Source organism: Dromiciops gliroides, chromosome 1 (genome assembly GCF_019393635.1).
Source record: "Dromiciops gliroides isolate mDroGli1 chromosome 1, mDroGli1.pri, whole genome shotgun sequence".
Classification (NCBI taxonomy): Eukaryota; Metazoa; Chordata; class Mammalia; order Microbiotheria; family Microbiotheriidae; genus Dromiciops; species Dromiciops gliroides.
Genome location: NC_057861.1, coordinates 631,920,840 through 631,937,112, shown reverse-complemented (window position 1 = coordinate 631,937,112; position 16,273 = coordinate 631,920,840). Strand labels below are relative to the sequence as shown.

The 16,273-nt window shown below is 41.4% G+C and overlaps 1 protein-coding gene across 10 annotated transcripts in view; it reads right to left on the bottom strand.

The window, feature by feature from the left end:
- The window catches only part of TSC2 (TSC complex subunit 2), a 58,313-nt gene extending 42,150 nt beyond the window's left edge, over nucleotides 1–16,163 (bottom strand). For all 10 annotated transcript variants that reach the window (XM_043993395.1, XM_043993408.1, XM_043993404.1 and 7 more), the window contains exons 1-10: nucleotides 16,044–16,163; nucleotides 14,869–15,030; nucleotides 14,305–14,391; nucleotides 12,697–12,807; nucleotides 11,595–11,739; nucleotides 6,066–6,183; nucleotides 5,669–5,717; nucleotides 5,249–5,374; nucleotides 4,750–4,823; nucleotides 4,098–4,224 (exon numbers count right to left, since the gene is read on the bottom strand). In XM_043993395.1, the coding sequence (XP_043849330.1) occupies nucleotides 4,098–4,224; nucleotides 4,750–4,823; nucleotides 5,249–5,374; nucleotides 5,669–5,717; nucleotides 6,066–6,183; nucleotides 11,595–11,739; nucleotides 12,697–12,807; nucleotides 14,305–14,391; nucleotides 14,869–15,003 (972 nt within the window). In that variant the 5' untranslated portion in view covers nucleotides 15,004–15,030; nucleotides 16,044–16,163. The remainder of the gene's footprint in view (nucleotides 1–4,097; nucleotides 4,225–4,749; nucleotides 4,824–5,248; nucleotides 5,375–5,668; nucleotides 5,718–6,065; nucleotides 6,184–11,594; nucleotides 11,740–12,696; nucleotides 12,808–14,304; nucleotides 14,392–14,868; nucleotides 15,031–16,043) is intronic.
- Between the last annotated feature and the right edge of the window lie 110 nt (nucleotides 16,164–16,273).

The window sequence follows — 16,273 nt, the reverse complement described above, 5'->3', positions numbered from 1 at the left end:
CCTCAAGTCTCTCCCAACTCTAATCCATTCTCCACACAGTATCCAAAGTGATTTTCCTTAAGCACAGATATGACCACCACCATCCCCTACTTAATAAACTCCAGTGGTTCCCTATTGTCTCTAGGATAAACTACAAACTCCTGTGTTTTCTTTCAAAATCCTTTACAACTTGGCCTCAACACATCTTTCCACTTTGATTCTGTGTTATTCCGTTTCTCACACTCTATGGTCTAACCGTACAAGCCTTCTACTTCTTCTTCACCCATGGGAGGTCATCTCCTGCCTCCATGCCCTTAAAATGGCCATCCCTTATGCCTCAATCCCTTCTCACTTACGGCTCAGAGAATCACATTCTTCCTTCTAGACCCAGCTCAAGCACCATCTTCTAAATGATGCCTTTCTTCAATCCCCCAGCCTCACCCTACTGCCAGGGTTCATCCTTGGCAATTGCTTTGTTCGTTTGTTTTTTTATTTATTCTGCATATCCTTACATAAGTACATCTCATCTCTCATCTCCCCCTACAGAATTTAAGTTCTTTGAAATTAGGGATTGTTTCACTTTCTTTGTATCTGTGTTTCCAGAGATGAGCCCATAAACTTGCACAATTCCCTAGTCAAAGTTCATGCCACAGAAAAGAAGCATTGGTTGAGTGATCATTCTGCAAATGAGTTCATTTTCAGAAAAGAATCAAGTTTTGAAACCTTATCCAAAATGGGGAAAGGGCAGCTGGCACCAGTAACAGTCACTTCACAAAGGAATAGATTCTGCTGAATCCTAAGGCTCTGGATTCTGGGGGACTAGTGAGTCCCAAAGCCTACATGCAAAGAGAATCTCGACACCACCCCACATACCTTCCTAACAACACAGCCCATTGGAAAGAATGTGACTGGGATTCAGTGTCTGTCCTGCTCCTTTCAGGGCCATAATTTGGGAAATATTACTTAACCTCTTGTAACCTCAGCATCGTCATTTGAAAATGGAAGTGATACCTATTAGAACTTCCTCCAAAAGGCTGTTGTAAGGAAGATGATGTAAGTAAAAGTACTCTGAAAGCCATAAAAAGCAAAAGAAGCTTTAAGGCAGGATTGTGACTATGATCAGGGAGCAAAACAAATGATGTCACAAAATGTTGGTACCTAAGTAATATGAAAGTGCATATTATTAAAAACACAACAACAATTAGAAGCCACAGCAGAAAGAGGTTTCTTTCTTTACCAGGGGAGAAGGATGGGACCTGTATTTCCCCAGCACAAGAGCTTACAGAGAAGGAAACACATGGAAGGTTCAATTCAGGTTGACATCCCCTCTGCAGCTTACTGCTTTACAAAGCTGCCTGAAGCACTAAGAGCTTCAGTGACCTGTGCAGGGCTACATAGCCAATAAGCCTCAGGGTGGGACTTGAACCCAGCTCTTTTTGGCTCCAAGGCCAGCTTTCTATCCTCTATACCATGCTGCTTCTTATGATGGATGAGACAAGATGAGATAGATGGGTGAGAAGGAATTCATAAGCAAATGAGGGGAAAAGGTGATCATAAAAAGCAAACAGAATAGGCAATTTTGGTAACATAAAATCATTTTAAAAAAGGTTTTTGCACAAAATCAATGTAATTAGAATAAGATCAACTATTGATAGGTTAAAAAAACAAAACTTCAAAATTTCTGATGAAAGTCCAAGATCTATAGGAAATTGATGCAACTATATAAGACCAACTGCAATTCTTCAATAAATGTCAAAGGATATGATCAAACAGTTCTCAAAAGAAATGCAAAATATCAGCAACATGAACAAATGCTTCAAATCATTAACAGTAAAAATGTAAACTAAAATAACTGACGTTTTTAGACAAACAAAAGAATATGATAAAAATGGCAATAATCATTTTTGGATGGACTATAGGAAAATAGGCAAATTAATTATCTACTACGGATGAATTACCTCTATGAACTGGTTCAACTATTCTGGAAAACAATTCAGAATTATTTAAGAAAAGTTTCTAAATCAGACCTTTAGACTCAATCATCCCACTACTAGGCATATAACCCAAAGGAGATAAATAACAAAAAGAAAGGTCCCATATGTAACAAAATATTCATAGAACTTTTTGTGATAGCAAAAAAATGGGAAACAAAGTGGATACATATCAATTGGGAAATGGATGTACAAACTGTGGTATATATACATATATGTAATGAAATATATCATAAATAATGACTAATAGAGGAATTCAGAGAAACATGAAGACTTCTATGAGCTCAGAAAAAAGGGAGTTGAGAATGATATACACAATGATGAGTACAATAACGTACATGAAAATATGACTAAATTGCTGCTAAACTAAGGTTAACTTCAGAGACCAATTTTGGTCCTAGATAAGTCAGTCAGTCAACCCAAGTATTTATTAAGCACCTACTTATGTAGCAGGCATTAAAGATACAAAGACAAAAAATGAAACGGTCTCTTAACAGAAGAGCAAAGTACATATCAAATAAATACAACATAACTACACGATAAATGTGGAGGGGAGAACTAGCAACAAGGGGATCAGGAAAGAATTCATATAGACAGAAGTGTGGAAGGTGGCTCTTAAGCAAATTTTGAAGGAAAATAAGGGATTTTAAAATTGGGAGATGAGATTAGGATGCATTCTAAGAAAAAAACAATTCATTCCTCTTGGTAAAAAGATAGATGATTATGCATGAGTAATCTTGATTATAATATTGAAATATAGGTGTATTTTGCTTAAATTTATCTTGGTTACATGGTCATATTTGGTAAGGGGATATGTGTGGAAATGATTTTGATATTAAAAAGGCAGAAATAAAAGTTATTAGTTATGGAAAAAAGGGAGGAGCTTAAATAAAATTTATTTTACTTTTATTGATTGCAAAAAAGTGAGTTAACTAAGCACTTAAAAAAACAAATAGTTCTCATGCTATATAAGGTCTTTTCAAAAATAAAGAAAGCACTGTCTCAGTGAGTGTTCATCATGAGACAAACAAGTTCCAATACTCAAACCAAGAAAGGATAAGATAAAGGAAAAGAACTAACAACAATTATCACTAACAATGATTTTATAAAAAATGGTTTTACATAAATTATATCAATGCAACTAGAAGAAAAGATGGATTGGGGGGAAAATTAATTAAAAACTTCTTTTTTTTGGGGGGGGGGAGCAATTGGGGTTAAGTGACTTGCCCAGGGTCACACAGCTAGTAAGTGTCAAGTATCTCAGGCCAGATTTGAACTCAGGTAGTCCTGCGCCACCTAGCTGCCCCAATTAAACACTTCTGATAAAAATCTTGACATCCAACTCTTTAGGGAATTGACACAAAATCACAAAGTGAAAAGATCTGAAAGTCATTATTCCCCAACAGGAAGTGGTAAAAGTATATAGTTTCAAAAGAGGAAACACAAACTATCAACAACTATCTGAAAAAAATATTCAAAAATACTAAGAATCAGAAAAATTAAAATTAAAACAATCCTAAGATTCCATCTCACCCTCAAACTAGCAAATGTGGCAAAACAGGGAAATATTTAATGTTAATGGGGCTATAGGAAATTTGTTGTTGTTCAATCATGTCTGACTCTATGTGACCCCATGGAGTGATTTTCGATTACTTTCTCCAGTGTGTCCCCATTTTACAGATGAGGAAGTAAGGCAAATAGGGATCAAGTGACTTGTCCAGAGTCACACACAGCTAGTAAGTGTCTGAGGTCAGATTTGATCTCAGATATTCGTGACTCCAGGTCCAGTGCTCTATCCATTGTACCACCTAGCTGCCCAAATAAGCTATAGGAAAATAGGCATGCATGCTCATGAATTGGTGGTGTTGTGAATCAGCCTTACAGTTTCAGAAAATAATCTGGAATTATGCAAAAAGTTATGAAATTGTTTGGATTTGTCTATGTCAAAACAAGATTTATCACATTTTAAAGCAACAAACACTGGTTGATTAATTAAAGCAGGCACCTAGAGATACCACCTCAGACAGCCAAACAACACTTTTTCACTTCTGAGCAGAGAGGTATGGTGCACAGGAAAGACTAAGCAAATGTAAGTCCTCATTCTTACTATCATGAGAAACACTTTACCTCATAAAAAGAAGGCAATACTGATGTAGGTGAATTCTTGAGTGAATACAGTCTGTGAGCTCCCCAGAGAGCCATTCCAACAAAGAATACTGCTCCTCTCAGCAAAGGGGCATCTTCCATGTAGGCTCTAAAACCATTTTCCAAGCACAGAACATAATTATAATGGGGGTAAAAAGCACATATGTACTTAGCAGATGGATTAGTGTTATGTTTCCCCCAAGTACCATTACCCAACTCTCATCAGTCTCTCCAATGGTCACATGGAACTCCTAAGAACAGAAGCTAAGACCAGGAAAAGGAATGGGAGCTGCTGGTGGTAGGGAAGAAGGGACACAGAAATGAAGGCCAAAAGCAAAGACTAACAGTTACATGATTATGGGTGAAGAAGGAAATAACAGAGCTCTGGGAATCATGAATAAAAAGAACAAACATGCTAGCCACTCAATAAGAGAAAGAAAAAATCTTGGGCCCTATATATAAGTGAAGACGGAACTTATGAAACAATTAAACCAAAGCAGCATAAAACATCAGTGGGTTTTGTACACTTCGGGGAAAAGACTTTAGTAATTATGCTTTCATTTATTCATATGTCATGATCATTGATCTCTCATTTTTCTCTACTACCAACCCCATAAGATAAGCCTTTACATACCTGTCCTCCATGATTCGACACATGTTGTATATAGCACTGTGGCCCAAATGGGTTCCCAAAAGATTGCGCATGAGCTGTAGAGTAAAATATATTCCTTTTTAGTATATGCAGGTGATTTTAAAATGACAGGTCTCTATCTCTGAGACCTCAGAAATGCTGCCTTCTTTCATAACCTTGCAAAAAAACACTGCAATAAAATTAGCTGGTATATGTAAGTTTTCAGTGACTCACCATATCCTTTTGGCTTTTACTTCCATCCTATAGACGGAGGCAGCAGGAGTCTCAAATTTTGGGAATAATACACTAAGCTCAGTTCCCCAGACTGGCAAAATGCTATCTGATTTCCATCGAATGGGCTATTATGTGGCTCAAATGAAGATCCAGACTGGAATTCATTTAAGACAAGATGGCCCTGAGCCCACCTCCAATCCACGTGCCTGGCTTACTATTTTATCCTGGGGAAAAATTTTCCCAGAAAAACAGCTTTAAAAATCCCAACCTTCCAGCAGGGCTCACAGAGCTCTTTGACATTGATGGTCCGGCACAGTGTGATGATAAACACAGGGAGGCTCTCAGAGGGAAGGCAATTATAACAAACCACAGCATCTAGGACCTGCAAGGAGACCTGTGGCAGAAGGAAGATGTAGGAAGAAAATGAGTGAAGACAAAATCATTGGATACCTTCTCTCATGGGATAATGAGAAATATGTGGTGTAATACATATGATTAAAGTAGTGATTTCCAAATATTCTTTATGCTGTTTTCTAGTCTTCCAGCACTATTCTATCACCCTTCACTTCTCACACTGCTAAAGTAGCCTAATCTGATAAAAAAAAGCTAAGCACTAGAAAAGTTCTAATTACCCAAAGCCTGTTCTGTCCAATATAGGTAATCAGAAAAAAAAGGCAGAATTACTGACCTCTATGTCCACAGAAGATGCTGTGCGAATGCAGAGCAAACAGATCATGCTGTTGGGGGAAAACACCACATTGTTACCAGAATACCTTTGAAGGAAGAAAATATGTTATTCAGCTAACTTTCAGTAGTAGCTCATCCTGTATAGAAGGGACCAGAGCTCCATCACTACAACTACTATACCCAGTCACTCTTTAAACACTCAGGTAAATAGTAAGTAGCTGCCTGTACTTTCCTACTGATCTCTGGGGCTCTACCAATATACCTCCCTGGGCTAGAAGCCACTCAATCTAAAAAGACAGAAAAGGAAAAGCCACCCCCCCAAATCATCAAGAGCATAGCAACAAAAACATTTAAATTTTTATCTTAAAAAAAATAAATTTAAAAAACTGTTATCTTACTGGACCATTGAAGCAATATATTCATCTAGGTAACAGCTATTAAATTTGACCAGGTTCACTAGCACCAGAAGAAATTCTGATGATAAGCCAATATCCATCCACTGTAGAACAAAGTCAGCTAGAAGAGACAGAAATGAAACTGGTTAGCTTCTAAGCAGTATCAAGAATTCTTTCTCATCCATACAATTTTAATTTCTCATGTTGACTGGTATTCTTTTAACATCCTCAAAAACTTCTCTCCAGATGTAGTTTTTCTCAACTTTTGTTTATACAAGCTTTCCAATTTCATTTTTTTCTCCCTCCCTCCCTCCCCTCCCTCCCCCCTCCCCTAGACAGCAGGTAATCTGATATAGGTTATATATATATATATATATATATATATATATAGATATATATATATATATATATATATATATATATATATATATATACACACAAACACAATAACATTAATCATATTTCTGCATTAGTCATGTTATAAGAGAAAAATGAGAGCAATGATGAAAAACCTCAAAATAGAAAAACAACAGCACCAAAGACAAAAGAAATAGTATGGTTCATTCAGCATCTATACTCCACAGTTTTTTTTTTTTCCTGGATTTGGAGATCCTCCTCCATCATGAGTTCCCTGGAACTCTTCTGTACCATTGCATTGGTGAGAAGAATATAGTCCATCACAGTAGATCAACACTCAATGTTGATGATATCTCCAGATGTAGTTTTAAAAGACCAGCTACATGGAATTCTATTGTGCTGTAAAAAACGATGGGCAGGAGGAGTTCAGAGAAACCTGGAAGAACTTGCATGAACTGATGATGAGTGAGATGAGCAGAACCAGAATAACACTATTCACAGTACCATCAACATTACGTTGATCAACTGTGATAGATTGGATTCTTCTCACCAATACAATGGTACAAGAGAGTTCCAGGGGACTCATGATGGAAAAGGCTTTCCAAATCCAGAAAAAAATAAAAAACCAACCCTGTGGAATATGGATGCTGATTGAACCATACTATTTCTTTTGTTTTGGGTGCTGTTGTTTTTCTATTTTGATGTTTTTCCTTATTCCTCTGATTCTTCTCTTATAGCATGACTGAAGCAGAAATATGTTTAATGTTGTTATATACATATACATACATACATACATACATATATATTAAAACCCTATATCAGATTGCCTGCTATCTAGGGGAGGGGGGGAGGGCAGGAGAAAAATTTGAAATTGGAAATCTTATATAAACAAATGCTGAAAACTATCTCTACATGTAACTGGAAAATAATAAAATACTTAAAAAAAAGACCAGCTATGTTCTGGAGATGTTAACAATAATTTTTGTTCTTTGGTGTACCAGTGATTTCACTAGTGTGGGTAGGGAATTCCTCTAATAGATGGCACCTCTTCCACATCTTTCTCAAAACCACTATAAGAGTAGGTGCTAAGATATCCAACCCCTTGCAATCTGGCTTCCATCTGCCCAAATTAAATAAAAGCTGCTCCCTGCAAAGTCACCACAGCTCTCTTGCTTACCTTACTGCTAAATTCAATGGCTTCTTCTCAGTTCTCATCTTTCTTAACCTCTCTACAGTGTCTGACACTAAGGAACTAGACCACCCCTTTTTTCTGGATACTTTCCCCTTCCTGTGTTTTTGTGCTGTTGCATTTGTGGTTCTCTTCCTACCCAATAAACCAATCCTTCTGAATCTTTTGAGGTTCCTCATCCCCATCTAACTCTCCACTTGTGAATGTAGCCCAGGGCTGTCTTAGGCCCTCTTCTCTTTTCTCTCCTGGTCATCTCATCAGCTCCAATGGATTTACCTATCATCTCTAGGCAGGTGATTTCCAAATCTACACAGCCAACCTTTATTTCTCTCCTAAGCTCCAGTAGGCTGTCTCTCACTACCTGCTTGACATCTCCACCTGGATGTCCCATAGGCAGTTCAAACTCAAAATGTCAAAGACAAAATTTGTTACCTTTCTCCCTCAAACCACCCCTCTTCCTAATGTCCCTATTTCTGTTGAGGATACAACCATTCTTCTAATTACCCATATTTGCACTCAGAGTCATTCTCAACTGATCTGCATTCTTATTTACCCATCCCTCACCCTGTATCCAAAAAGTCCTCATCTTCTACCACCTCAACATCTCCTTTCCTCAAGAAGCTTCATTGGCTCCCCACTGTCTTTAGGCTAAAATACAAAATGTTTGGCATTTAATGCCCTTCACCACCTGGTTCTGGTCATCTTTACAGGCTGATTTCAGTACACATCTTTCCCTCCTCATGCACTGTTTGCTCTTAGCAAACTAGACGGCTTGCTATTCCTCCTGCATGAGCCCATCTCCCACATCTATGCCTTTGCCCAGGCTGTCCCACACCGGTGGGGCTCTCTGTCCTCTCTTCCACCTCTTTTGACTCCAAGTTCCTTTGTAAGGCTCAGCTCAAAAAACATCTTCAAGAGCCCCTTCCTAATTTCCCCATTTGCTACTGCCCAGCAAACCACTGTATATTTTAAAATATATCCTGTATCAATTAGCCCATGAGCACAGCAGCCATGAGAGAATGCTGGCTCTTCAGAACAGGACCTGTCACTCATATTTCTATCACCAGTGCCTAACACAGTGCTGGGTCCATAGCAGGCTCTTAATAAATGCTTTGTGCTGATTAATAAGTGTTTGTTGATTGTGATAAAACTGAAAAGGTACATGAAAGCCAGATTGTGAAGGCTTAAAAGTCAGACTTATTATTTATGTTATCCTAAAGGCAATAGGGGGCCATTAAAGATTTTTGAAAAGGAGAGGAAGGGCTGGGTTGATATTGTTGGATCTGTGCTTTAGGAATATCATTTGGGTAGCTATGTGGAAGATGTGTTGGAGAAGTAGAGGATGACAGGCAGGGAGAACAATTAGGAGGTAATTAGAATAGTGCAAGTGAGAGGCAATGAGGGCCTGACCTAAGGCAGAAGCTGTACAAATGGGGTGTAGAGATTAAAGATTTGGGGCTCTTCTAGCCAAAATAAATGAAAGATTATTTTGCATGACTGCTCATGTGTAGCTTATATTGAACTGCTTGAGTTCTTGGCGGGGAGAGAATTTGGAACACAAAATTTTAAAAAACTGATGTCAAAATTTGTATTTTACATGTAATTTGGGAAAATAAAATTCTAAATATTGAAGAAAATACAACAAAATAAATGAAAGAGTCTATGTTGACCTACGTGCTGATTCATCTCAATGACAAGCAAAATCATTATATGTGACAACTCGAATTGCTGAAAGTAGAGTTCTCAAGCCCATCCCACCACAACCACCACCACTGCTCAAAGCAGAGTCTCTAGTGAGGTGCCCTTCTCCCTAATAACTGCCACCCCAGCAGCCCTGCTGATGTCTTGCTTCCTTTTCCTCCTCCTCCTCCTCCTCCTCCCCACTTGCTCCACACCTCATCCACTCAGGGGCAGGCCCTCCCAGCCTTTCAAAGGTACCAACTATCGATAATGATGAACACCTGGACTAATACACTAATGGAAAAAGATTAACAGAACTAATCAGCACCCTCCAGTTCCTAGGCTATAAATGAATTTGGTCCTTCTAGTGCCAATAAATAAATATCTGGTCTTCCCATTTATTGAATTAGGGGATAGGGACCAGACCTATGATTTCACTGCTATAGAGAACTCCCTCTACCAATACAGGTCAGCACAATATATAGTCTTAGAAGTTTCCTAGAGTATTGAGAAGTTAAGTGACTTGCCCAGGGCTACACAACCAGTATGTATCAGAGGCAGGACTTGAACCTGGGGCTGCCTAACTCTAAGTTTAGATCTCTTTCCACTACTCCATGCTTCCTCTCTCTTGAATTAACTTGCATAAATTTTAGAAACAGATAGACAAGTACAAATATAAGTGGAATAAAATTTCTTGTACCAAATTAATTTATCTGTCTATATGTATGTGTGTGTACTCTGTGTGCATGTATATATAGATACAGATATAGATATATAAATACATATGTAGGGGCAGCTAGTTGGCACAGTGGATAAAGCACTGGCCCTGGATTCAGGAGGACCTGAGTTCAAATCCAGCCTCAGACACTTGACACTTACTAGCTGTGTGACCCTGGGCAAGTCACTTAACCCTCATTGCCCTGAGCAAAAAAACAAACAAATAAATACATATGTAAAAGTGGATATACGTAAATGGATATATTTAGTGCTAACGCCTTAAAAATGAACAAAAAGCAAAAAAAAAAAATGTAAAGATTAAACACTGAAAAATTACTACTCACACACACACACACACACACACAAAATTCTGTATAATAAAGCACCAACCTATTTAGGGGAAATTTGTTCTATTTTTTTCCTAGAAAATAAATAAGCTTCTGCCACACAAAAAAATGTAAGCAAATTAGAAGGAACCCACAAAATGGAAAAATGTAGAAAAGCAAAGAAGTGTGGTAAGGTGAAATTTTCAAGGCTGAGATATAGGTTAATAGAGAGCTGGGTCACTCTCACTTGCTCTACTTCCCCACTCCTCCTTCTCTTGCTCTAACTTGGGCAGTCAAGCCTTTCTCAGCTGTGGTGCTTGGAAACCCCACTGGCACACTGTGGGATAAAACGCAACCATGTGGGAGCTACGCACCCTACATTTCCCTCCCCCATCTACAATTCTACAATGGGAAGCTAAGGAAGCACTTCCTTAATCACTGTGAAAGAGGGGCCTGAGCTGTAGGGCCACGTGAAAACACCTTGGGAGAAGGGCCTCTCAGGGACCCCTGGACCCAGTGGTGCTATGCCAATATCCTCTGTAGCCTCAGGAATACAAGGGGGAGGGGAGGAGCTTTGCTAGGACACTTCCATTTCTAAGGCGCTGGAGTCATTCAGAGGGTACAGATGGGAGAGATTTCTCTCCCCAATATTACGGCATGAGTAGCAGGGGCGTCTGGCATAGGTTGTCCTAGCATGTTTGCATCAGGGATGAAGCTGTTGGACACCAATGAGCCTTAAATAATATCTCTTCTACTAAAAGCACAATTGCAGACTATGATCTCAGATCAGATGAGCCAGGGATGTTTACTCAGGAAGAGAAGCGGGGGAGGGGGAGGAGAAAGGAGCTGTCACAGAGAAAAGGAATGACCCTTGTTCTGCATGGCTCCAGAGGCAAAGCTAGGAACAGTGACTGGAAGTTGCAAAGAGATAGATTTAGACCCAATAAGGGAAAATCTCCTAATAATTCCAGCTATTCAAAAGTAAAATGGGTTGCCTCGGGATGTACTGAGTCTTCTCTTGCTAGAGGTCTTCAAGGAGAGATCCGATGACCAGTTGCTGGGGTACTGGAGAAGGGTTTCCTGGTCAGGTATAGGTTGGCCTCAGTGACTTCTAAAGTCCCTTCCAAATCTAATTCCAAGTTTACGACCCAGGGCCACCTTGGCCAGCTGATCACACCCGCAGGCTTTACTGCCCTCTCCTGGGCAGCCCAGCATCTTCCTTTCCCCACGTCAGATCACAAGCTGACATAAAGATGAACTCACCCAGTTCTTCTTCCAAGTAAGTTATGTATCTCCCGTTGTCAGTGAGAGCCTTGAACACTTCTAGTCTCTCATGAAGGTCTTCGTTGGAGGGGTAATTCTTGATTACCTTGAAGAGATGTGCTCTGAGAACACCCAAGCGTTCCCCCTGGGGAAAGAAAAAAATCATTCCCACTCTGCCATATACTTTCCATGTAACCTTAAGCAAGTCATTTCCCTTCTGTGAGCCTCAGTTTCTTGCACTGTACAAAAAAATAAGGGAGGTTAGGTTAAAGTACATCTAAGGTCTATCTTCTTCAAATCTATGAACCTGTGAGAATTCATTCCTCTGAAAAAGCCGCTGAGTCTTCTGTGCCACTGCCAATACATGTGTGCATAATGGCCAGAGATATCAGAAATAGTGCTATTAAGGCTGTGAGCAAAACATACAACTAAGTGCTGAGAACTACTTCAGATATGGAGTCATTTCCCACCCAAGCCCCATTTTAAGATCCTCCCAGAATTCTCCCTTCAGCCTCCTAAGTGGATGATGCAAATAAACTTAATACGACAGGAGTGAAGCTAAGGCTGAGAAAATGACAACCATCGCCTCCTTTCCTTCCTTACTCTCTTCAGCGAGATGAGTTCCTCTTCTATAGTTATGCCAAAAACACTTCCCCAAGAAGCAAGTGGTGTGAAAGTCTTTAGAAGAGTTAGGAGAAGAATTAGCTGATACTAACTCTCCCACTTCTGATGATAATAATAGTTAATATTGATATAGCACTTTAAGGTTTGCAAAGTCATTTCCATATCTCACTTGATCCTCCCAACAACCCTGTGGGGTAGATATCATTATTATCCCCATATTACAGATGAGGAAACTGAGGTTAAATGGCTTCCCCTCACTAGGCTAGAGAGTGTCTGAGAAAGGATTCCAGACTCCAAGCCCACCAACACCTAACTAGGCCATGTGCCTGCCATCACTAACACTTACTAGAATGGGAAGTGCTTCACACAGATCTCCTAATCCCTTCACAGGCTCGCTCTAGGGGATAGGAACCCAAGGAAGGGAATAGTGGGGCAAGTTGTTACAGCAAGCCAATGGCCCCTTATTTGCGTGATTTACCTGACCCTGAATAATGGCCTTCAGCAGATACAAAACAGCATGCCGGGCTTCTACTGGCCTCTCTGGCTGTAACATGTCAGCTACAGCTCTCCAGATAGCTTCTACTGCATGCTGCAAATGGGAAGAAAGGGAATGGTGGTTACTGCTCTGGACTCAATCTCAGCTCCCATCCCTTATAAGGACACCCAAAAGACATTACCAAAGTTAAAGAAAATTGCTTAGGAGGCAGCTAGGTGACACAGTAGATAAAGCACTGGCCCTGGATTCAGGGAGACCTGAATTCAAATCCAGCCTCAGATACTTGACACTTACTAGTTGTGACCCTGGACAAGTCACTTAACCCTCACTGCTCAGCAAAAAAAAAAAAAAAAATCAAGAAGGAAAAAAGAAAGAAAAAAGAAAATGGCTTAAATTGGAGTCTCTTTCCATCTCAGAACTACAAAACCAAGTTTTTCTCCTTTGCAATGGCTAGAAATCCACATTTTGTTGAGTATTGTCCACAATCCCCTAGAACTGCCAGGTTAACAAATAGAATGGCTCGAAGTAAGTTAAGACTTGTTTGCTGTGGCTGTTTCAGTCATGTCCAACCCTTTGGGGTTTTCCTGAAAAAGATACTAGAATGGGGCAGCTAGGTGGCGCACCGGCCCTGGATTCAGGAGTACCTGAGTTCAAATCTGGCCTCAGACACTTAACACTTACTAGCTGTGTGACCCTGGGCAAGTCACTTAACCCCAATTGCCTCACTAAAAAAAAAAAAAAGATACTAGAATGGTTGGCCACTTCCTTCTCCAGCTCATTTTATAGATGAGGAAACTGAGGCAAACAGGGGTAAGTGTTTTATCCAGGGTCACAAAATTAGTATGTGTCTGAGACCAGATCTGAACTCAGGAAGATGAGTCTTTCTGATTCCAAGCCTGACACTCTATCCACTGTACCACCTAGGTACCCGTAAGTTAAGACACAGGTCTCTTCAAGAAAGTTCGGTGCTAGTCACAGTTCCACCAATGATTCATGGAGTGACCCAGCACAAATCATTTAGTTTCTCCCTCTACGAATGTGGGGATGTGACTAGATGGGCTCTCTAGAGTCCCTTCTAAAGATGTTCTGGAAGTCTATAATTTTTGGCCTGAAGGAACCAGAGACCCCTGGCTAATTCCCCTCTGTACTTCCCATTACAAACGGTCTAGGGGGCAGATAAGTGGTGTAGTGGATAGAGCGCCGGCCCTGGATTTAGGAGGACCTGAGTTCAAATCCGGCCTCAGACACTTGACACTTACTAGCTGTGTGACCCTGGGCAAGTCACTTAACCTTCATTGCCCCACCAAAAAAAAAAAAAAAAGGAATGGTCTAATCACCAGATTAGAGGTTATTAAAACAAGTCCTCTACCCAAAAAACTACCTCAGTATCTTCTAAGAATTTTCCTTCCTGCTTCCCTTTCAGCAGCCTGTTCAGACCTACCAGAATACCACTCACATCTTAAATAACTTTTCTCCCTATCATGGAAAGTGGAGAAGTTTCAGATCTCTTCAGTTCCTACAGTTTAGAAGCTCTCAGACTCTAACAAGCACTCCACCTCTTCACATGTATCCCCCTGGGCACAAACATACCTCTTCAAATTTCTTGGTTTTTGCTACTTCACAGATTTGACCTATTGTCCGAATCCGATTGTTCAAGCCACATTCTACACTAAGTTCCTGGGAAGAGAAGAGAAGTTGAGAAATTCAGTCATTTCCAGAGTCTTTGAAGTCTGTTAGGCCCAAGCCACCATCTACCCCATGAGCCATGCCACAGAAAAGTCATTCCAACAGGGGTCCCTTCCAAGTTTCCTGTACTTGTTTTCAGATGGTAGGCCTGAGGCCATTTTTTTCCTGAAATGAGGATTTGTCATGCACTGCTACCCTAAACCAGTGGTGTAACCTTGCTACTATATACTTCCCATCATAGCTTGCAAATATTTGGATCCATAGCCTCATGAAAATTCGAATTCCTTTTTCCTGTGTCCAATCAGCAGATTCCTCCAAGAGTCAAGACATGGTAGTTTTTCCTAGACCGTTATCTCTAGCAGTGTTGTTGGTCACTAAGCACCCAAGACATTTCATAACAAACCGAGCCTCTTTTCCCAGGCACATCTTTCCAAAATAGCAGAAAAATCATGCAGGGAAGTCACTCACCTTCAGGATTTCAGCAGTGATGATAAACTCAGTATGTTTCCCCTCAGAGGACCTGGAAGGTCTTGATGTTCCCAGCCCCAACAGAGTCCTGAACTTCTCCTTTAGCCCAGAATCTTTGCTTGGTGGCTTAGCCATGGTAAGCAAGGCAGTGCCAGGGCCCCTCTGTCCAATTGAAACAGACATAATACCCTCAGCCCTGTTTTAGCCAACGCCTACCATGCCCCATACTTGCATGTTCATCTAAAACAATACAAGGACTTCCACATACCAGTTGGGAGGAAGCTCATCCTTTTCCCCCCACAATTTTTGAGTCTCATTGGTCCCAGAGCTAACCAAGCGTCCTACTTGACTCTGTCATGAAAGGATCTTTTTAGGTCTGGGAGCACAACTTTCCTCACTGTACAAAGATGAGCCAATGGGCGCACACTGAGTGGATGGGAGAGAGGGGGTGGTGAGGAGAGGATGAGCCAGGGCCAGGGAACAAAAAAGAAGGAAAGGGTAATTTCACTGCCCAAATGGATGGGGAGCCCAGATGTACTTCTCTACTACCTCACGGTTTATAACGCGCATTCCTTAGCTTCCTAAGGAAGGGGCTGCAATTATTAGCCCCATTTTATAGAAAAGGAAACCAAGGCTTCGAAGAAATTAAACGGCATGCCCAAAGTCACACTGTGAAGTTTTGTGTTTGTTTGTATCGGGTTGGGGGTGGGGCAACCCTGACGGATCATTTCTAAGTTCTCCTTCCTACACTGATGAGTGTAAAATTCCAAATCTCGGGGCAGACCCTCGAACCAGGGTGCTCGGACTCGAGCAAGGCTCTTTCCATACATCAGCCTACGCCCCGTGGGTTCCAGGCAGGCACGCCATCGCCAAATCGCTGCCTAATCCACGCCCCAAACCCAGACACCAAAAGGGGGTGAGAGCAGCGACGAAACCAGAACCACGGCTGGCCCGCAAGGGGAGGGAGGGGGCGTGGCGGCTGCAGCCCGGGAGGGTCCCCAGACTCTCGGGCCGGCGCAGCGACGGCCTCCCCGCTCCTTGGGAGGCCCTGGGTCCAGCCCCCTGAACACCCCCCCGCCTCAGCCCACCAGCCGGCCCTGGGCATTGTTGCTTGGGACGCCGCGATCCGAGGGTGGACTAGGGGCCCCGGATCCGGGGGTCCGGACAGGACTCACCCCGAACCACCCTTGGCACCGACTGAGGGAGTCCCCACCAGGGAGACGAGAATTGCAACAACCCCAGAGCTCCCAGCGGCCGTCCGGAAGCGCACCCGCCACTTCCGGCAAAACTGTGGCCCGCTAGGCGGACCCCGGGCAAGGCCTGCAGGGAGTGGTAGTCCCGTCAGCTCCTCTCCCTCTCCCCCGAAACCGAGCGAGGTGGGAGGAGACTCAAAGGACCTAGGGAG